This window comes from Coffea arabica, chromosome 11c (genome assembly GCF_036785885.1).
Source record: "Coffea arabica cultivar ET-39 chromosome 11c, Coffea Arabica ET-39 HiFi, whole genome shotgun sequence".
NCBI lineage: Eukaryota > Viridiplantae > Streptophyta > Magnoliopsida > Gentianales > Rubiaceae > Coffea > Coffea arabica.
The window spans coordinates 33,343,117-33,366,212 of record NC_092330.1 but is presented as its reverse complement, the minus strand read 5'-3'; the positions used below and the strand labels follow the sequence as shown (position 1 = coordinate 33,366,212).

At 33.4% G+C, this 23,096-nt stretch overlaps 1 protein-coding gene and 1 pseudogene across 1 annotated transcript; one reads left to right on the top strand and one right to left on the bottom strand.

Moving 5' to 3' along the window:
- Window positions 1–235: 235 nt before the first annotated feature.
- Window positions 236–3,259, bottom strand: LOC113716060 (subtilisin-like protease SBT4.4; annotated as a pseudogene).
- Window positions 3,260–8,352: 5,093 nt separating this feature from the next.
- LOC113715711 (cuscuta receptor 1-like) lies at window positions 8,353–21,207 on the top strand. The gene is made up of 7 exons (XM_027240000.2): window positions 8,353–8,931; window positions 11,177–11,332; window positions 11,851–11,925; window positions 13,312–13,449; window positions 13,672–15,888; window positions 19,667–20,792; window positions 20,952–21,207. The coding sequence occupies exons 1-7, from the start codon at window positions 8,526–8,528 to the stop codon at window positions 21,205–21,207; spliced, it is 4,374 nt and encodes a 1,457-aa protein (XP_027095801.2). The 5' UTR covers window positions 8,353–8,525.
- Window positions 21,208–23,096: the final 1,889 nt, after the last annotated feature.

Sequence of the window (23,096 nt, the reverse complement as noted above, 5' to 3'; positions counted from 1 at the left end):
CACGGAAATACATCACTGAGAATGTGGTTGTTTCCGAAGTTTGCCTTATTAATATCAAATTTTGCTACACTTTTTTCTTGGCATTATGGTAACCACAAAGATTCAAACAAATGATAAATTTAAAACCTACCATCTACCTCATCAATAAAAAACAAAACGTAAAGACAACAAATGATTACACATGTTTGAGTAAGATTTGCATTCTACTCAATAGCCATTAAACAATATAAAATCATTAATACATTATAGATTCAACTGACGTTTCATTTGTTGTATACAATACAATTGGGCTTCTAACATTATGCACACCATCAAACCACTCAAGCGATGCAGATACCATTGTTTCTATTCCATCTACAGCAATAGTGACATTGAAAGATTGTCTTTCATTTAACGCGTTGAAAATAAGCCTGCTTGGCTCCATTTTTATATCGCATTGAGAAGTTTTTGTGATTTTGGCTTTGTAGGTAGAATTTGATAGACCAACATTTGTAACTGTTCTCTGGAACTCGACTGAAAATGGTTTTCCTTTTCCAACCTTAGCAGCCATCGTTGTATAATTCAGATCCTTTGATTTTGATGGAAGTAATCCGCTGCAAGTGGTCTTATCCCCAAAAATCTTTCTTATTGCTAGTGAATCATAGTTTAAGCCACAGAATATAATCTTCTTTAAGTGTCTCATACACTAGTCCTGGATTTGTTGCTTTTATTGGATCAACATGTCCTGCTCCATAAGAAAACTCAGCATCTCCCCATACGGTATTGGTGGAATTCATCTGCCAGGCTATTATCAAAATGAAACTTCAAGTTAAAAAGCGCAATATATTGAGGATACAAAAGCTAATTCATTTACAAGAAAACATATTATAACATGCTAATTCTGTAACAGAAGGAACATGTAAATGTGTTTATCATGCATTAGATTTAACCCGTAGTCATAAGAGCTGGTTTATAGCTGAAGAAGACCATTTGGGATTTATTGACTTAACATAAGCAGCCGCCCCAGTAACATGAGGACAAGACATGGATGTTCCAGACAATATACTGTAACCAACATGTCTCTTATCCATTTTTTGTGGTCTGAGGGTGAACCTTCAGGTGAGAAAGCTGCAATTATGTCCACCCCAGATGCAACTATATCTGGCATGCATTATACAGATATTTGGTTGAGAAATGAAAGCATAAAATACAAAAATTAGGACTACTTTTTTCTCTGTTTATAGATGTAGACCATCTAGTATTGATACCTTTAGAATATCTGGAAAAATAATGGTTGGCCCTCTAGAAGAAAAGGAAGCAACAACTGAAGCTGTTACGTCTGGTATACTTTCACTTTTGACTATGTTTCCTTCAGGCATTCTACTTAAACAAGAATGTCACATTTAAGAAAATTATGAAATTTATCCAAAACTCATTCACTTAAGTATGTTTAGAATAACAAGTTATAAGGTGCTTACTTGGTAGAGTTTATGTAGCACTCAAGCTGTTTGAATTGCTCAGAGCCTAAAAATGATGCAAGGCTTGGAACTACCTCAGAATAGTCCTCAGCTTCATCATCTAGATTAATAGATCCAAGAGCTTCAGCCTCAGTAGTGACTTCCACTCCATTGTCATTGTTACAAACTACAATCTTTCCTCTTACTAGCTTTGGGTCCAAACATTGATATGCGCAAGTCCTAGAATCCAAAATGAGCAGGAAGATTCAGTGTTTTGTTTAGAAGTTTACAATAACAATCGTTCTTCTGACATAAATAAATTTACCAAGCTTGTTCTTCATCACAATAACGATGCGAAGCAGTCTTACCATATACAAGAGGAAATTTTGTTCCATTCGAGTTAAAGGAATTAACGACATGTCCCTACAATGCCCAAATCTAAGTAAAACAAATAATAACGTAGCAAAATATCTTAGCAACATCAATTCCAAGTTTGAGTACCATTATCTTCTGTTGTATGTAATGGTGAATTTAAGTCTTTGCTATTTACTTTTTGTTTTCCGTGAAAAGGCAACCAACTTGAGTACTTACCTCTAATGCGACTCCATTTCCAAGCACAACTTTATTAATGATTTTGCGGTTTATTGTACTTGCTCCAACACTATATAACCAGGGTGCAGTACTTATGACATATCCAGATCCAATTGTTCCATGATTTCCTGCTGCCTGTACTGTAAGTATTCCTTTCTCTGCTGCATGAAAAGAGCCAATCGCTACAGGATCTTTTCCCAACGGCGTTGGTTCAATTGGTCCTAGTGAAATTGTAATAATGTCAACTCCATCAGCAATAGCATCATCAGAGCTAGCCAACATATCTTTAGATTTGCAGTCTGAATCATCACAAACATTGTATACAGCAATCCGTGCTGAAGGAACTCCCCCTCGTGCAACTCTTTGTGCAATTCTATAAAAGCTTACATTTTGGACAATATTTCCAGCAGCTATTAAGGCAGTATGAGTCCCATGGCCATCTAAATCCCTTGGAGAATCAATTGAACCGTAGTACCGAGCTCCAATAAGTTTACTGTCAAGCAAACACAAGGGTTAGTAAATATCGTGATTCAATTAAGAGGTACCAATTTTGTACTTTTTGCTTTTTAATAAATGAATAAAGAGCAATTGGAAAGCTTACTTGTTACATGTAAAGTTCTTGCCTCCGGCATAACAACCCCCTTTCCACTTTTTGGAAATAGCACCAAAGCCATAATCATCAAAACTTTCTGATTCTGGCCAAATACCAGTATCAATAACTCCAATGATTATATCACCTTCAACGCTAAGATTTCGATGAACATTTTGAGGAAATCCCATGAAGTCCCACGATGCAGTTGTTTGGAGTTTTAAAGTTGTACTTGGAATTACCCACACCACACCATTGTGAGCTGCATAATTTGCAGAAAAGGACTTATATATTGACATTTACAATTGAAATAATGCCTAATACATAGAAAACCATATTGTGATGAAACAGCCATATTATACTTACTTACCATTTTTTGTTGTTCTTTGTATGTAAGATTTGCCACAAATCCTTTAAAACTTCTCTTGTAGCTCCTAATAAGGTGTTCTCTTGGATTACTTTCACTAATTAAAGAGTAAAAGGACAGATGAAAAGAACAAGAAGGTGCAAAGATTATATGAACAATTAATTTTAAGGTCTTGAATATATGTTTTTACCTGCTATTCATCACTTCTTGCGAAATCCTGATATGGTGCCTTCTAGGTGAATAATTTCCTGGAGGGACACTTCCCATGTATACCATATAAACCTGCTAGCAGAAGAACATTGGTGAAAGGCAACGAGTGAGATTTTAGCTAATCTTTCAAGGCAATATAAACAAATTTGCATTGTGGTTACAAACTTGTCAGATGGATGCACAAAATTCTTATCTGCATAGTCGTTGGATGTTCAAACTCCTAGCTTATTGGAAGTAAATATGAAGTTGTTCGTTCAAAAATATCAAGAAAAGTGGTCAAAGCATGAAAACAAAATGCTACCAATACAAAACATTTTAGTCACGAGAGAAGGAATTCTTGATCGAATAACCAGGCACAAGCAAACTAAAATGATCAATATTTGTGTTCGGAAGCAAAATCAAGGGGAAAAGCTAATCCATTCGTTGACCCAAAAAAATTACTAGATCAAGGTTCAGTGATTCAACTCTTGTGGTTGGACCATAATTGACCAGTACAGGTATCATATACTAATTTTAATTATTAAATAAGTAAGCAACTCAATTACTTTAAGAAACTCTCCTCTTGTGTTTAAAAGGAGTTCGACATTAATCACACAAGTAGTTGTTAATAATTAAACAAAACTTCTTTCTAAAAATAGAATATCATTTTAAGACTATTAAACATAAGAACCATTTTTTTGGTCAAGTTATATTATGTTGTAAAGAAAAATGACATATAAATAAGATAAATTTGTAAAAGAAAAAGCAAAAAAAAGTAAAAAGAAAAGCAAATTTAATTTGAAAGACAAAAAAATGCCACAACACAATAGTAGTAATACATATCCAGGGAGGGAAAAAAGAGATGGAGTATCTTATCTATAATTTGTAGAAAATTAACGAAGATAGAGTTAGAAAAAGAGGAGTAATGAAGATAAAATGTGGATTCTTGTTGTCTAATTGGTTGGAACAAATGTTCATTGAAACAAGTGAAAAGAAATGAAGAATTAATCTTTGATGATTGCCTTAACTGCATCAAATTGGACAGATCACCAAGAATCAGTCCAAGGGAGTTGGGCAACATTTTGTTCCCAATTGTTTCTGTGTTCACTTAAATTGAATGGCTTTTGCATCCCTACCCCTAAGTCATAGGTTTGAATATTTCATTCTATTCCAATTTTGAAAACAAAACATATGAATGGTTAATTTGGCGTCATCATAAAATAGATTTTCTGCATGTTTATTTAGTGTATATCTGTGAAATTGGAAGTTATAGTTTTATATCTTGAAAAAAATCTAAAGATTGAAAATATTTAACAAACAACAGAAAAAGAAAAATAATGAAGAACGATGACTTGCCTTCCTTTCTTCGCGAGTCACATTAGCACTTCCACTCAAAATACCTAAACTAGTGAGCAAGAAAATGTAGGAACACCAAAAGGAGTCGGATCTAACCATTGTTGAATCAAGAAAAACTGCATATATGTTCTGATCCTTTTGCTTGGCGCAACCTCTACTTACACAGAATAAAGAGCACTTACTTTTTTTCCCTCAAATTGAGGACTGGTTTTTGGTAAGTATTGATATTTCAACAACGTTCTTAAATGCAAGAGGCTTTGCAAATGTCATATAAGTAAATTAAACACATAACCAATACAGTTACACAGAGATCTAAGTCATAAATATGTGAGCTCTTTTCGACCAGTGCATTTTGGTTAACCTTGCAGGTAGTCCCTAAAGTCTTTGTTCAGCGTTATTTTGGCCTCTCAGTTTTTAGAATGAACCTAGTAACGCATTTTAAAGACCGTAATTTGATCACTTGAGTTCCATTTGATCCCCACTCTGCCAAGTTTAAAGTGTTAGTGACATGGAAGTGACCCAATATTATGTGCATATTACATTAGCAAACTCTACTGTAATTTTATTGAAAATCAAAGTTGGGAAAAAAAAGGAGTAATTACAATTTGATACCTCCATTTTTTGGGGTAAACCTGCACTAACACAGTTAGATTTGGAAGAAGTTATTATGCATATTGGCTTCAGAAACTAATTAAAGAAGTTTATAAAAAAACATATAGTATTAGAAACTTGATATAACTTAAGGAAGGTCCTTTTTTTTTTTTTTAATGTTTATAAGAAGTCCTTTATCAATTATAGCCACGATTATAATATTAGTGTGAGAACTTTTCATTTTCTTATTCGAATATTTTGCTATAATTTCTTTCAATTAGTCAATTTTCTGTTTTCCTACTATAGTTGATAATCTACCTAGGAAAGCTCCGCAGTTGAAATTTGGTATTCATTTTTCTTGGGGGTTAATAAACAAGGACACTCCAACATCCAAATTACTTTTTGATAGTACAACTCCTAACAAATCCAAAACCCAGGAAAATTATTTGGTACTATATTTCAACTCATTAAATAACGTAAAATTAGGTTGCAATCTCTTGATGATCAAATACTATTTATCTATTATGAATTGTCAAATTTAACTATCTAAAAGTGAAATCAAGTCGCTTAAGCGATTTGACCACCACAAGGCATTTAAGTGCCTTTGCAGGTGAAATGTTAAGGGTTTAATTGTTGTCTCCCATAATTGAACTCGAGGTCGAACATAAATTGTAAGATGGGAGCTTGATTGAGTTTTGAGTTTGGCTTTTAACCAAAATTTAGTGGAGCTTGACTCAATCAAGGGCAAGACTTGCTGGTACTCCCCGAGTACCACTTGGACACGAAACTGCAATGTGGGACTACAATTACTTTCAGGGGAGAGTAAGATTTCAGCCTTCAATTTTCATTACAGTATATTCCTTCATTATTTTTTTCTTGTTGAAATCATGCGCTCTCATTTCATTCATGCCTTCTGGGCTCTCGTCGTGCTAATCATAATCCATACGACACAACTTTGTTCAGTATGCTTTTTAGAAGAATGTATTGCCCTGAATACATACTTTTAAGTTTGAGCTATTAGAGATATCAATTTGAGCCTTTAAGTTAGGCCCATTGCTCTATAAAGGCGTGCTGGTGGATTTGAAGAAAAAGTCAAGTCAATCTCTACTCCCTAAACATAAGGAGTAAAGTGGGCGACCCCTTTATGGTAGGAACGCCTTTATCGTTCCCACCGTCGGTGGTGGCAACTGGCAAGACGGCTCGACAAGTGTGGCGGTCATAAATGCAGGGTACCCACGGCTGAATTTCAAGATGGGAGGGGGATGCACATGAATAATGTAAAATTGTAAATGCATGGAAGCCGTCAGGGAAGAGGAAAAAGTGAATAAAACATGTATTAGGGAATAATGTAAAACATGTATTATTTTCATATTTTGTACTTCCTTTAGTTATTGAATTTTAACCTATGATTTGATTTTGACTACTCTAATTGATGATGACAAAGTTTCACATGAGATGAGTACATATATTAGGGAATATATTAATAATTGATTATTTTTTAAAAAAAAGGAAAAATTCCTAATAAGCAAAAACTTGTTATAGGCAAAAAAAAAAGGTCCAGTGTTGACATGTAAATATGTGACAGTAAAAATGGATAATTGATTGTGAATAATGTAATTATAAAGAAATAGAATAAATTTTTTTCTTAATTTCTTAAATTGGAAAATAGATTAAATTAATTTGTAAAAAATATAAATAGTTTTTCTAATTTTGTAAATCAGAGAATAAACATTCTAATTTTTTGTTACAGAAATTTATTAGTTTCTTAGAGATAAAAATTTGATAACAGAAAACTGATTTGGAATAAAAAAGAGATGAAACGAAAAAAGGACAAAAGCTTACATAGTAGAGGGGTATTTTTTGTCTCTCAGGGGGTTAAGTGACATAAAATAAATTTTAGGGGATAAAGTGAGAATCAAGGTATACTATAAGGGAATAAATTGCAGTTAACCCTTTGGTAGGGACACGGTCACAAATACAAAGAGTGCGTGACAGTTCAACAGAACATCATATTAAAACAATGTCATATTGAGATAAAGTATAGAAAAGGAAAAAAAAAAAAAATCCTCAATCTAGTGTGAGGAATAAAATCTTGAACTGGAAGGAGATTTTTTGGAAAATATGAATTGTTTGGAAAATTGTTGTCAGTTAAAATCCATTAGACACCAACTGATGTTTTAGTGTGATCTTTCTTGCAAATATTTGAGCTCCAGCAAACAGTAACTACGGTTTGTGCGTACTCCATAATGTTGGTATAAAGATTTGCACAACAAATTTGGCTTTTTTTTTTTCAGGAATAAAATGTTGAAGTGGAAGGAAATTGTTATGTAGGGTGGTCTGTCCATGGAGATGGGACATTGTGTTGGGATGGCCTAACAAAACTAAACAGAAATGTAAAAAAAAAGAAATGTGATAGGGAGAATTTATATCTTGAACTAACTTAGAGAAACATACAAAATATTTTTTGTATATTTCCTGATACAAGAGAATATTAAGATCCACATTACAACATGATTATCAGGTTAGAGCATGAAAAAGGTGAAATGAAAAAATCCAACTAAAATACTTTAATTTTAAAAAAAAAAAAGTAGAAAGAAAAGCGAAACAAAAGTTGAAACACTGGTTCTGTCACAAAGACATTAAGTGAGAATGAAAATGTGAACGAGTTTATTGTTCAATATTTAGAGTAAAACCGATAACGATGTTGCAGCTCTTAGTATACCACTAAGAGTTGGGATTGTTAACATATTTTAAATCAAGTATATTTAGAATTTTAATAGTTTTAAAAATTAATTTGTTATTTGGTAACTATATTAGATTTGATGTCATATTTAGTTTTGGAAATATAGTTGAATCATATTTTGGTATTTTAATTAAAATACCAAATATGATTATGTTTATGTATTTAAGGACTTGAAATTCTAAATTTGTAGTTGAAGAAAATTAGTGAATTGAAACACAATATTTTGTTTCTCGCGTCTTTCTTATTGTTTATGATTTATAAAATTTCAATGATACTTCTGCTGCGTGATTTTTTGTGCTAACAAAGATCATGGAGATGAACAATGATAATCTAAGACTAAGAGTTTATTTTTCAGTATTTATTGCCCAAGGCACCTTGTGAGTGTTTGCTCGGCCAACTCGACCACAAAAGCTGGCACATTTCACCTCGTCCCACGTGTCCATGTAGCATTTGGCCACGCGTCAACGCATTCCTACCACAAAGGGAGTCGACGTCGATCAGACGCATAACAGACCGGCATCCGAGTTGACTTGACTTGTGTAGTCTTCTGCCGTCCCCGACACTCCGCCCAGCTGGAAGCCTGGAATATGGTGGGATTATAAACTATTCTGCCGCCCATTTTGGTTACGACGCTTTCCTCCACCAATTCTCCATACTGAAATCATGCGCGGTCATTCCATCCTGATTGCCTTGTGGGCTCTCGTTGTATCTTTGATACTCGATGGAAGGCAACTTTGTTTAGGTTGCTTTTTAGAAGAAAAACTTGCTCTATTAGATTTCAAGGCTTCCTTAAATGAGACTGAAAATGCTCACCTTATCCTTCCTTCATGGACTGGAAAAGGAGGTGATGGTGCAAACACTGATTGCTGCACCTGGGAACGGGTCAAATGTAGTAATATTACTGGGAGGATTGTTGAACTCCAGCTCAGTGATTTGAGAAAGAAGATGGTTGAGGAATCCTTAGGTGATTATTCTCGGGATTGGTATCTAAATATCAGCACCTTCATAAGTCTGAAGGGCCTGCGAGCTCTAGACCTGAGTGGTAATGTTTTCCAGAGTGAAGTGACAGGTAACTGCGCTGCCATATATCTTTCTTCAAATCATTTGTTTACTTCAATTTTGTAATTGTTTTTGTCGTATGGTTTGGGATTTCTTGTTCTTGGTAATTGCTATAAGGAAACTTCTAATCAATAATATTTTTACCATCTGAAAGAGGTTTTTGCACACAATATAAGCAGATTTTTGGGGAGTAATACATTTATCTTGACGTTTACAAATGTTAGATATTGTAAAGTGTAGTTATTGATATATTGGTTGAGAATCCCACATTGATTGCAAAGCTACAAGAAGATGACAACTCATATAAGTAAGTATCTTGTTTTATACCAATCCAATTGGAGGGATCTTCATATCGTTATGAGAAATTTTAGTTTGGCTTTGTTAATCTTGCAGGAAAGTGCTATTTACCCAACAGCAAACATACTGAGGGCTTAATTTCCTTGAAGATAATTGTTTTCGCATCAAATCCTAGTTTTCACATTACGTTGTTTTATAAATTTTTCAAACAACAAAAGGAGACAAACTTTTGTTGGGGTCTGGAGACGTTAGTATGAACCTATTTAACAAACGTTTTGCTTATGAAGTACCGTCAGTCAAGTGCAAAACATCAGAGTTGAACCACTGAAGTGAATCTGTAATTTGCCAAAATGGGTGAATTGGATAGGTTTAAATTAATCACAATACGGTGGTGGTATCATTAATTGGATCAATCATCAGTTATACAATTTAATTATTTAGTCAAAATTGGTATGCGATTGTGTGGGTCGAGGTCTTAGACAGCTAGATTAATCCAATTGAGCAAAAAATCACCTTTAAGGTGTTTTCACTGCCAAAGTCATGAACTCAAATTCCAATTTATTTGCTTGAGCTATTGGTAATGTTATTTTAGTTGGACTCCATTTGCGTGGTTTTAAAACTTAGTCCGAACAATTTGACCGAACAGGTTGAATCATCAATCGGAATCGGTTATGCATCAAACCCGATCAGATAATAAAATTGCTCTATTTTATAAACCCAGTTGATTCAACCGGTGAACCGTTGAACTGGACCGGGTTGCTAAACTAGTCTGGTTCTTTGTATTGATTAAAATTGGTCAAGCTTGAAAAATAAAAAGTCTTTAAAAAAGCAAAAGTTTGACCAAGACTTCCAAGAAAGCTGCCGGTCATCTCAAACTTCTTCCATCGTTAATGCATCTTCATCCGTCATCTTTTCTTTTCTTTTTTTTAGGCTTATTTTCAACATTATTGCCAGTGGCTGGATACAAGTTTTCCACATTTCTTCATCTCTATTTTTTGGCCTTATTTCTTATAGTTTCTCTTAATCTGGGTGTATATCAATATTATATTTGTAGAAGACTCAAAATCTCTCACAAACTGATGACTAGTTTAATTCAGCAGGAAACTATCTTACAAATCATATTCATCCTTCCATCCTTTACTTTTCTTGACAACATTTTATTCCCAGTCAGTATTAGTGCAATTAAAGTGATCTTTCATTTTGGTTATTATACCATTGTACTATATTTCTGGTGTTTCTCGTTTCGGGTCTAAGGTTTAAGGAAATGGACGTGCAGATACAAGTGTAGTAGCAATATATTAATTATTTTTATTTATTTATGATGTCACCAATCGATAATAGTTAGTACGTCCAACAGTTGAATTAATGACCCTTAATTCAATAACCTTTTCTGCAAAACCTTGTCTATTTGTATTCGTCCTTAGTTAATTGTACTTTATACCCTTAGTTTTTAACACCAAAGTCAATCAATTTTAAAAACCGAAGAGTCATCTAAACATTTTGGGTAGGTAGAAGAGAAAAAACAAAAGGAACAAAATAAAAGAACATCAAAAAGTTATTTAACACAAGTCACGAGACATAACCAGGAGGCAAAGTGGACGGTAAAAATAGATGAAATGATCCAAAATATGCACGTTTGGGAGTTGAGTGGGTAATTTCATAATTTTGAAAAAAACATTATACTCTTAAAAGTTGAATAGCCAAAACTATACGATTTCAAAAGTTTAATAGGTTACTGGGTAATTTGCCCAAAGAAAATACTAAAGTGTGACAAAATTCTAACCACGTCCTTTGGGATGATTCTGCAGGGAACAGCCATGGTGAATTTCTACACTCTTTCTTTTGCAAGAAAGCAGTAGCGAATAAGCTTTTTTCTAGAATTTAATTTATACCATGAAATATTTTTAGAATTATATTTTGACCCCAAACTTCATTTAGAATATGACCGTGCTTTGCAGGTTGCAGGAATTGGGCTAAGTTGCAAAATCTCGAGTCCTTATATCTCGATTGGAACAAATTCAACAACAGTATAATTCCATTTATAACCGCAATTACTAAACTTAAAAGGTTGTCTCTGGCTGGTCTGCAGTTAGAGGGATTGTTTCCTTTAGAAGGTATTTTCACTTAGAATTCATAATTCATATTTAGTCCAGTATAATTATTACAATTTTAAAGGCATTGTTTCCTTTCAGTATAATTCCATGGATAGTCCAGTAAAATTCTTTTATGAGGCTTTCTTGAACTTTGTTTACGCAATTTTTCTTTTTTTGCTTCGATCTGTTATATTTTGTTTTTTTCTATTTCTTTGGTTTTGCATATAAATATAAATGAGAATCTAAACTTAGAACTCTATTGCAATTAATACCATTGAAATGTGAACTTTATTAAAGAGGAACAAATTGTAAAGAATCTTTTTTTTTTTCATTTTTACCTTCACAAATATTGGATTAGAGGGGTAAGTTAATTAGTTTTTTGTTTTTAATTGCGAGAGATGTTGCATGTACTAAAATTATGAAAGTATAGATATACCCAAAAAAAAAAGAAGATACAAGGTCCAATCTATAGGCATGAGAGTTGTTTTGGAGCACAATCTGTGCATTCTAACTGTTCTTGGATCATCTTATTGCTATAGAATTCTATCGACTGGAAAACTTGGAGCTTCTTGACTTAAGTCGTACTAGATTTTCTGGTTCCTTGTCGTTTGCAGGTATGTGTATCTAATTTGATATAAAGTTGTATATGATTTACCTTGAATTACCTAAATTAGAGATACTCCATTCGTTTTAGTAGGTTTAATGAACATTAAATGGAACATAGATAAAAGGCAGGAGATCTATTTGTGAATCTAGAAGGATCAGTTATGTAAATTTTTCTTTCATTTTTAATTCAAAAATCCATTCACTAACAATCAGGAAATTCAAGTATCTTATGCTAAATTTCAATTAATTTAATATTGCAAAGGCTATTTGGTTTATGAAGCTACACTTCTAGTAATGAAGTCAAACTGTTGTTTTTCAGGGCGAAGTGTGAAACACGAATCACTAAAACTTTTCTAAAATCTCCTTTAACCTATTATACTAGTTTCTGTGTCAACTTGCTCACTAAACTCCTAAAAGTAATCAATTGCATCATTCCATCTATTTTTCTCAAATAAAAGGGGCAAAATTTACGTCACGTAATTAAATTGCACGTTACATTTGCAAGAATATTTCCATCAATTCATATATGAAAATAGTAGAGTGTACTAAAGTGAGAATTTAGAAAAGTTTAGTAACTATAGATGTATTTCATTGGCAAACTTTTTGGTAATTAAAGAAAAATTATATTAGCGAAAACTTAAGACGCAAGTGGTCCTTGTACTCCTAAATCTTTTGAGAAATAATATAAGTACTGTAGTAAGAGAGTTAGTTGATTTACGAAAAAATTTAGAAAAAAAAAATAGAAGAAAGTGTTACAGCAAAATTTTGGAAAAGAAATTCAGCATTTCCTCTTCTAAAAAGAAGTATTTTCTTTTTATTCTTCTTTACTTGTTCATCAACACAATACATCCTTCAATATTTTGTACCGACTCTTTTTTGTAGTTTTTCTTTCTTTGTTTTCTTGAAATGGAAATCCTCCTTGCTAAAAGCACTTCTGTAATCTTTAAAAGAATTAGAAATGCAACGATTAATTTGTGGTTCTAACTTTTCTCTGAGAGATTTTTGTTATTCTTCTTTAGTTTCAAAAATTTTTCCCAAAAAGGTGTATTCTTCTAAAGTCCCATTTAGCCGACTAAACAACTTTTCCACTACAATATGACAAAGATGCCCTACTTAGTGTGCAGCTCACATGCTGTAACTTTCGTCCACTTTAACCAAAAAAATGGATACAATAACCCAATTTGATCACTTTTAGTAGTTCAATGGGTCAATTGACAAGAAAAAATTATAGTGATTAAATAATATTTTGAAAAAAATTCGGTTGACCTGATCTTACTTTATTATTATTTTTTTTAGACTACTTGAGTTTCTAAAAGAATACGGTATTCAATGATAGTTATTTAATTTTGATATATCCAAAACTATAATACGAACGTAAAAGTTTTGAACTGCAGAATTGAAGCTGGAGAACTTGAAGCTACTCAATCTTGAAGATACAAGCTTTAACACACTCTCAGACATTGAGGTTTTAACTTCCCTTAAAGCCTTGTCTTTGAGTGGCATCGGTATGAATGATTCCTCCATCCTTCAAGGTAATAATCTAGGCTATGAAAGGCTCACTTTTTTCGCTTAAAGTTGCTATTTACTTTTAAAAGGTTGATTGAGAACGGACTGAAAATTGACAACAACATTTCAGTATTTTTGTGTGTAAGATATGATTTCATGGTTTCTGAATTGGCTATGTATTGACAATTCATACCTATCATCAACAATTACTGTATGAAAAGTTTATAAGGAACTGGTTTTCTGGGCAGGAATTTGCAGTTTGAAGAATCTCCATGAACTTGAACTAGGTCGGAATGAATTTAACGGGTCTATTCCTATGTGCTTCAGCAACTTGACATCTCTTCGACTTCTTGATCTCTCCGAAAATAAACTTAGCGGCAACATACCTGCAGCTCTTATTACTCCTCTCATACACCTTGAGTTTCTCTCCCTCTCTGGTAACCCTTTTGGAGGTTCTTTCTCTTTCAGTTCTTTGGCCAACCATTCGAAGCTTCAGGTGTTCGAACTTGTACCTCAAAGCAATGATTTACATGTCGACACTGAGAATCTTCCTCTCCCCCCACCATTTCAGCTAAAGGTTCTCTATTTATCTGGCTGCAACTTGAACAATCAGACTCGAAAAATCCCAAGTTTTCTGCTCTATCAGAAAGAAATACAGCTTCTTGATCTTTCTTCAAATAAGTTAGTCGGCCAGATTCCTACTTGGCTTCTGCAAAATAATACACACTTGGAAACTCTCGAATTAATGAATAACTATTTTAGGGGTCCATTTCTACTGGATGACTCTCCAGGATTAAATCTAATCCGGTTAGACATCTCAAACAATGAGGTCAGCGGTAAGGTTCCTCATCATATGGGTTTATTATTTCCATATCTGAGCCACTTGAATTTGTCAAGAAATTTTCTTGAAGGCAATATCCCCCAATCACTGGGAAACGTGACAGAATTAGGGTCCATGGATTTGTCCCATAACAGGTTATCAGGGGAAGTGCCAGATCAAATTGCAACTGGATGTTTCATGCTTACAAGCCTGGTGTTATCTTATAACAATCTGGATGGGAATTTCCCTTCTAGGTTCATGAATGTTACAGGCCCAGAATTGCTTTACTTGGATAATAACAATTTCACTGGGAGCATTTCGGATGCATTATTTCCAAATGGATTGATTACTTATCTGGACATCTCCAATAATGGTTTTCGGGGCAGAATTCCTAGTTGGATTGGAAATTTTTCATCTTTGGATTCTCTTGATATGTCAGCCAACTTGCTAGAAGGTAACTTACCAGATGCTGTATGCAATCTTGAGATGCTTAGTTTTTTGGACCTTTCCAAAAATCAGTTGATCGGACCTTTACCAGCTTGCTCCCAACTTACGTTCTTGAAGTTCATCCACCTGCACCATAACATGATCTCAGGATCCATCTCAAACATGCTGTCTGGAAGCTTCAATTTGATGACACTTGATTTGAGGTACAACAAGCTATCTGGTGGTATACCACGCTATATTGGCAAACTCAGAGAGCTCAGGGTTCTTCTATTGGGTGGAAACGAATTGCATGGTCATATCCCTTTGCACTTATGTCAGCTGCAGAACCTAACAATTATGGATCTTTCTCAAAATAAATTTTCTGGGCCACTGCCTTCATGCTTCAGCAACATCTCTTTCGGCAGAGGACACTTTGCCGCAGATGCATTTCTTGCTCTTGACACGATAGTCGCTACAGGGGGAAACCCAATAGGATTCGATAAGTCTAATTCATTGGGTATTGACGAGTACGTGAGTGAGGATGTGTTAACTTCTCCCGAGCAAGAAGAAGTGGAATTCACAACAAAAAGTAGAGCCGAACGCTATACAGGGAATATATTAAATTTCATGTCTGGACTTGATTTGTCATGTAATCAATTGATTGGAGCAATTCCGTCTGAATTTGGTGATCTCAGTCATATCCGGGCATTAAATTTATCCCACAACTACTTGCAAGGATCCATTCCCCCAAGACTTTCCATGTTGAACCAAATAGAGAGCTTGGATCTTTCTTACAACAATTTCAGTGGTGAAATACCTTCAGAGCTAGCATCATTGACTACCTTGTCCACCTTCAATGTGTCATTCAATAACTTGTCTGGCAGGGTGCCTGATACACGGCAGTTTGCAACCTTTGACGAAAGCAATTATAGAGGAAATCCAGGTCTCTGTGGACCATTGCTCAAGAGAAGTTGTAACCCCTTTGCTCCACACCCTGAAAATGTTGGTGATGAAGACATCGAAGTTGATGGTGCAATTGACGTGGCAGCATTCGCTTGGAGCTTTTTTGCTTCATATATGGTGATCGTGATTTCATTTGTGGTAATTCTTTGTGTTAGCCCTTATTATAGAAGAGCATGGTCTTTTTATATTGATTATTGGATCCTATCTAGATTCTACGAGTATTGCAGGTCTTGTTCGTTAGAGAAAAAGCAAACATGAAAAGTGTTCAATTGGAACATGAGAAGGAGATGAATTGGTCCTAGTTTCTCTATTGGGATTCTCGAATTTGGAAAAAGGTCCAATGTATTTGCAAGTATTGAAAGAGGAACTCTATGAGGTGAAATTCTCATGTCCAACACTGTAGAGTGACAATAAAAGTGGACTTTTCCACTATCATCCCAAAAAAAAAAAGTACTAGTTCAGACTTTTAAGTACTTCGAAGTGAAGTCCCATATGAATCTATGTTGTTGATTCAGAATAAATGAAGCAAATTTCAATCATATTCTTGTTCTCATAAAGATTGAAAATATTAGTGCCACAGAACACAATTAGTTGCTTTTGCTCCCGCAATGGGTTCATGTCCATAACCAGAAACAATAATAAACTGAATTCTTGGTCAGACAAAATAAATTTTAACATGTTGATTATGTGTTTGTTAGTTTCAGCATTCCTTTCTATTTGTTGAAATTAATATTTATTTTCCAATAGAGTTAATCTTGGGGAAGGGGGTGCAGCAATGAAAATGAAACAAATTAGAAAGAGTTGAGACCATCAACAATATATTTTGCACTGCAGCTTTTTTTTTTTCTCATTTTTTGTGGTTTAATTTTCTTTATTTGCACAATTACTATTTCGTTTCTGAGTAGCCTTAATTTTTTTTACTAATTAATGTATGAAGATGAAGATTAGAGCGGCTTTGGATAATTTTTAATTGGTCAAAAGCAAATGAATGATCAAGTTCCCATTTTGCAATACAAATGGCCAAATTGTACAGTCGCTCAACTTTTTGTTTTCCTTTTTCTAGCAATGTAGGGAGAGGAGAGGGGGATTAAAACTCAAAACCCTTATATTTTGGGGTTTCAACGTTAGCCACTAAACTATTAACAAAATGTGGCACAGCAAGTAAATGATTTTTATTTCTTGATTTATTAGTTTAATTAACTTGTAAAATTTGTGTATATTTCACTAATTATTTTTTTTTACAAAAAATTGGTATCAATATGAAAATTAGAGCAGTTCAAACTATTTCTAACTTGATAAAATGGGTTAACTCAAATCAAATCTGCGCCTCATCCCCCCCCCCCAAACTGCGATGGTCTTCAAACTTTTTACTTTGCGCACTTTTAGTCCTCCAACTAATAAGTACGTAAATGTAGTCCTCTAATTAATAAAAATATGTAATTGTAGTCCTTCCATCCAATTTGACTATTACGATAGACAGGAAACACATCACACGATGCTCACATGACATTTATTTTTGGGATAATTACAAAAACTCCCTAGAGGTTTCTAAAAATTTCACTCAACTCCCTTAATGTTTGGAAAATTACACCTACTTCCCTTGATTTGATAGTTTTAGTAACAAAATCTTAAAATAATATTGATTTGGTCAAATTTTTAAATGAATTTCCAAAAATACCCTTGTGCAATGAGTTTTAATTTACTTCCCTATATAATTATAAGATTATCTAGTATAATTATAATAAAAATGTGCCCAATTTTTCATATTCGTACCTACTATTGATAAACGGCAATAATAATAATTTTATCACTATAATAGGATACTTTTGATGGTATTTTATTATGGATTTAAATTTATAAGATAGAAAAGAAAATGTTCAAATAATTCATGTAGTGTTTATGAATTTTTCAAATAGCTGGATTATCATAATTTAATAGTGATTTTGGACCATTTTCTTTTGATTTATTGTTATTTAATACCAAAAAATAGAAAATGAAGATCAGCAAAAACATTGGATTGCATATAAAGTTAACTCATAAAAAAAATCACTAATTGGACATTTGATTGCAATAGAAACTTGAGATAATAGTGATAGTTTCATAGTTTTATTGGCAAAAAATTAAAAAAAAAAAAAGGAATAAGAAGGAAAAAAAATAAAAAAAAATTTATTCTAAATATAAACATACCAAACAAGGAAATTTCATTAAATATTCAAGGGTAGTATTGTCATTTTAAATGATAAGGGATGTATATGTAATTTTTAAAACATCAAGGGAGCTAAATGAAATTGTTAAAAACCTCAAGGGAGGTTTCTGAAATTATCCCTTTATTTTTTGTACCATATTTGTATCTTCCTGTCCATCTTAACAGTTAAATTAGATGGAAGGACTATGATTACACATTTTTATTAATTGAAGGACTACGTTTACGCACTTATTAGTTGAAAGACTAAAAGTGTACAAAGTTGAAAGTTTGAAAACCACCGCGGTTTTTTGCCCTATATATATATATATATAGACTATAATATGGATTAACTTTTTATACACAAATAGTGTAGTAATATTTTTACATTAGCAATTTTGGATGAATATCACATGTGCATGATTTGAATTTCAATTTTTTGAATTCATGTTACGTGACATGATCTAAATTTGTTAGTGTAAAAAAAAAAAATTACACATAAACAATGTATAGAAAAGTTATCCCTATAATATAGCGGGTTGACATCACAAGTCCTATAATAAAAGGGCATTGGTGCAATTATGGGCAATTGCGAGAGAGATTAGTTAGTCAAATAAGACATTTTCAACCATTAAACTTTACTATAATTCTATAAATTAGGGGGAGTGCTCACGCATCGCGTGGGTATTTGGCGTTTGTGGTTAGAGAGGATTTTTTATTGGATAAATAATAGTACATTATCGAAAGAAATAGTCATCAAATATGACAAAACTAATAATAGTATATTTTAATTGCAACACACACTTGTAACCTTTGTTTTATCAATACTTTTACAATTTTACCATTTCCAAAAGACCCCTACAAATGTTAATTGAAAATCGTCCAAGAGCCGACATAAGTTGTTTTAAACAAAAAAATATCCTCCAATGGCTAGTTATAGATGGGGATGTAATCGAGTTGAGTCGAGTGCGAATATCGTTATACTCGAGCTCGACTCGACAGTAGAGATATATTGCTCGAGCTCCACCAAGTAGCAGAAATGGAGTTCAGACTCGAATTCGAAAAATTGCTTGAAAATTCAAGATCGACTCGATTTTCTTGCGAGTATGATCAAGCTCAAGTACTTGACTCGAACTCAAGATCCTTGTCCACTTCCAGAATTACAGAATTTAACTCTTCATGCAAAGTAGATTGATGCAAGCCCAATTTCTTGATTTAGAATAGGATATTAGCAATTGAAACAACTTGGAACATTTGCAATTAGTCACAAGAAAGGTCCATATCCTATTATTGACATGCCCCTTTTTTTTTGAAAAATAATAAAATTGATTTAGGTATTAAAAGAATGATTTTTGATGAAATAAATTTTTAGTATTGAAAGAATGAAAAAAATGAATTTTTAGGTGTTAGAAAAAATTATATTTTTTTATTAATATTTTTTATTTGAAAATTAATTTTTTGATATTAGAAAATAAATAAAGGAAAAGAGCCTAAAATGGAACTTAAAATATGCAACGGTTTTGGCCCAAAATAACAGTCTAAAAAGGGTTTTTAGGAAAAAATAAGAGTCACTACTTGGTATTGAGTTTAAGTGTGCCAAGTCACCCAAAATATTTTTTTAAAATAAATAAATAAAAATTAACATCCCTTTTAGATGACTCCAAATCTTTGAAAACCAGAACAAAGGATTCAGGAGTCACTGTTGAAGAAAGGAAAGGCAAATATTTGATGGAATCAAATCTAAGACACCCTTTCAACCTAACCAAGATTAGTTGCTCCAATAATGGTTTTCGGGGCAGAATTCCTAGTTGGATTGGAAATTTTTCATTATTGTATTCTCTTGATATGTCAGCCAACTTGCTAGAAGGTAACTTACCAGATGCTGTATGCAATCTTGAGATGTTTAGTTTTTTTAACCTTTCCAAAAATCAGTTGATCGGACCTTTACCAGCTTGCTCCCAACTTACGTTCTTGAAGTTCATCCACCTGCACCATAACATGGTCGCAAGATCCATCTCAAAGATGCTGTCTGGAAGCTTCAATTTGATGACACTTGATTGGAGGTACAACAAGCTATCTGGTGGTATACCACGCTATATTGGCAAACTTAGAGACCTCAGGGTTCTTCTATTTGGGGGAGATGAATTGCATGGTCATATTCCTTTGCACTTATGTCAGCTGCAGAAACTAACAATTAAGGATCTTTCTCAAAATAAATTTTCTGGGCCACTACCTTCATGCTTCAGCAACATCTCTTTCGGCAGAGGACACTTTGCCGCAGATGCATTTCTTCCTCTTGACACGATAGTCACTACATTGGGAAACCCAATAGGATTCAATAAGTCTAATTCATTGGGTATTGACGAGTACGTGAGTGAGGATATGTTAACTTCTCCCGAGCAAGAAGAAGTGGAATTCACAACAAAAAGTAGAGCCGAACGCTATACAGGGAATATATTAAATTTCATTTCTGGACTTGATTTGTCATGTAATCAATTGATTGGAGCAATTCTGTCTGAATTTGGAGATCTCAGTCATATCCGGGCATTAAATTTATCCCACAACTACTTGCAAGGATCTATTCCCTCAAGACTTTCCATGTTGAACCTAGTAGAGAGCTTGGATCTTTCTTACAACAATTTCAGTGGCGAAATACCTTCAGAGCTGGCATCCTTGAACTTCTTGTCCATCTTCAATGTGTCATACAATAACTTGTCTGGCAGAACACCTGATACAGGGGAGTTTGCAAACTTTGACGACAGCAATTATAGAGGAAATCCAGGTCTCTGTGGACCATTGCTCAAGAGAAGTTGTAACCCCTTTGCTCCACACCCTGAAAATGTTGGTGATCAAGACATAGAAGTTGATGGTGCAATTGATGTGGCAGCATTCGCTTGGAGCTTTTTTGCTTCATATATGGTGATCGTGATTGCACTAATCGTACTTCTTTTCGTTAGCCCTTATTATAGAAGAGTATGGTCTTTTTATATTAATTATTGGATCCTATCTAGATTTTACGAGTATTGCAGGTTTCGTTTCTCTGAGAAAAAGCAAACATGGAAAGTTTTCAATTGAAACATGAGAAGGAGATGAATTGGTCCTAGTTACTCTATTAGGATTCTTCAATTTGGTAAAAGGTCCAATGAATTTGCAAGTATTGAAAGTGGAAATCGAGATCTCTGTGGACCATTGATCAAGAGAAGTTGTGACCCCATTGCTTCACAACCCGTAAATGTTGGTGGTCAAGACAAAGAAGTTGATGGCGTAATTGATGTGGTAGCATTCATTTGGAGCTCTTTTGCTTCATATGTGGTGATAGTAACTGCCTTGGCCATAATTCTTTGTATTAGCCCTTATCATAGAAAAGCATGGTCATATTATATTGATTATTGAATCCTATCAAGATTCTATGAGTATTGCAGATCTCGTTTTTACTGATTAAGATTTGAAGTGCTTGGAAAAAAGTGAATGCCCATTTGAATGTATTTTATTGCTTTGGAATACATAAATGAAAATTTTATGGACTTAATCAGTTTTCTTTGCGAATGATGAATAGTAAGCATCCTTGATTTCTACGTCTAGACATGACTCCAAAATTATTGTCGACACAAGTCAAGTCAACAACTTTCTGAAGCCGAATTCCAACCATATCCTCGTTCTTATAAAGATTGCACTTACTTGTTTAACAACATATGAACAACAGTTTACACAATTTTTTTTAAAAAAAAGGACAATTTGATATTTTAGCAATCTGAAAGTCATTTGTATATCTTACAGGCACGCAGCCAGAAATCAAAAGTAAATATCATTTTTATTTATTTATCTAACTGTTAGATGTTATTAAAAATTCAATAAGTCAAATAAACCCAACATCCACAAACTTTTCCTCCTCAAGGCAAATATCCAGAGAGATAGTCAGTTAGACCTTGCTAAATCCGTATAGAAAAAGAAATTCTCATGCAAGACAGAAAGGATTCTCAAGTCCAAGAAGAGAACAAAGACTATTTCAACAAAGTGTATGTGATTGAAAAAAAAACAATCAAGCAAATCCCAAGGAGCAAGAAGGGAAATTAGTCCAAGAATCAATACAACAACAAGAAAAGGAAGAACAAGGGAAAATGCTTCTGCTAAAAAGGACATTACAAGTCCGAATGCAGAATCCTTAAAAAAAAAAAAAAGGAAAGGCAAGATTCTTCCGACACTTGAGCAAAGATGTGGTTGTAATGATCTCCAAAAGAAATCCTGTTGAAGATGACTTTGCTTGGTGGATTGATTTTGGAGCTATTTAACATACTTACAAAAACAAAGAATTCTTCAAGACCACGAATCCAGATGAAGATGGTACCATAGTATACATGAGAAATTCTGCCGCCATTCTAGTTGTAGGATTTGGTGAAGTAAACTAAAAATTTACTTCAGACAATATTGTATCTCTTATAACGTAATCTATGTGTCAAAAATTATGAAGAATTTAGTGTCAGGTAATTTATTGAACAAGTTTGGTTTATACTTATTTTTTAGGCTGATAAACTTGTTCTGTCTAAGATTGATATATTTGTGGGAAAAAGATATCTTTATAATGATATGTTCAAATTCAATGTAATGGCAATAAATAAGAATGCTAATGTTTCTATATATATGCTTGAGTCAACTTCTATATTTCGCATTAAAGGTTTAGACATGTTAATCAAAATAGAATACATGATATGATGATATTAAATTTGTTGCAATATTGTGAAAAAAAGGGAATAAAAAAGCACAACATGCATGCTGATAAAAATAATAAGAGATCTATTTCTTAAAGTTGAAAGAACATCAAAAGTTTTGGATCACATTTCTAGTGATGATGTGATTTACATGGTGTTGTTCTGAATAGGGCGACCTAGAGAGGGAATAAATAGATTGATATGTAATTTTTTGGGTTTATTTCAAGGGTTTAGCATTAAGACAAGGTTCATTATAATGACCTGAACAAAACAGTTCCAACACAAGTAAACTTCACAAATAAAAATAATTGCAATTAGACCAACAATTTTTATAAGAAACGAAGTATACTAAAGGAAGGATACGGTCATTCGAATTTGAAAAGAGTTTGAGTCTAAACACAAAAGTGTACTAGAAAATGTACCAAGAGATTTGGATCAAGTCAACTTTAAAAAGCTTTCCAAAGCAGAAGAGATTTTGCAATAAAGAAAAGATTCAGGTTAATTATGGTGAGAAATCGACTAAATCTCATATTGGATTTTTTAAACCAAAAATAATTTAGAGAATATATAAGGAAG

Excerpts from the sequence above, each read along its gene's own strand:
- LOC113715711 (XM_027240000.2), top strand. The coding sequence starts at position 8,526 with ATGCGCGGTCATTCCATCCTGATTGCCTTGTGGGCTCTCGTTGTATCT. Across the intron at positions 8,932-11,176 it reads TTTCCAGAGTGAAGTGACAG|GTTGCAGGAATTGGGCTAAG; the intron begins GTAACTGCGCTG and ends CGTGCTTTGCAG. Across the intron at positions 13,450-13,671 it reads TGATTCCTCCATCCTTCAAG|GAATTTGCAGTTTGAAGAAT; the intron begins GTAATAATCTAG and ends TTTTCTGGGCAG.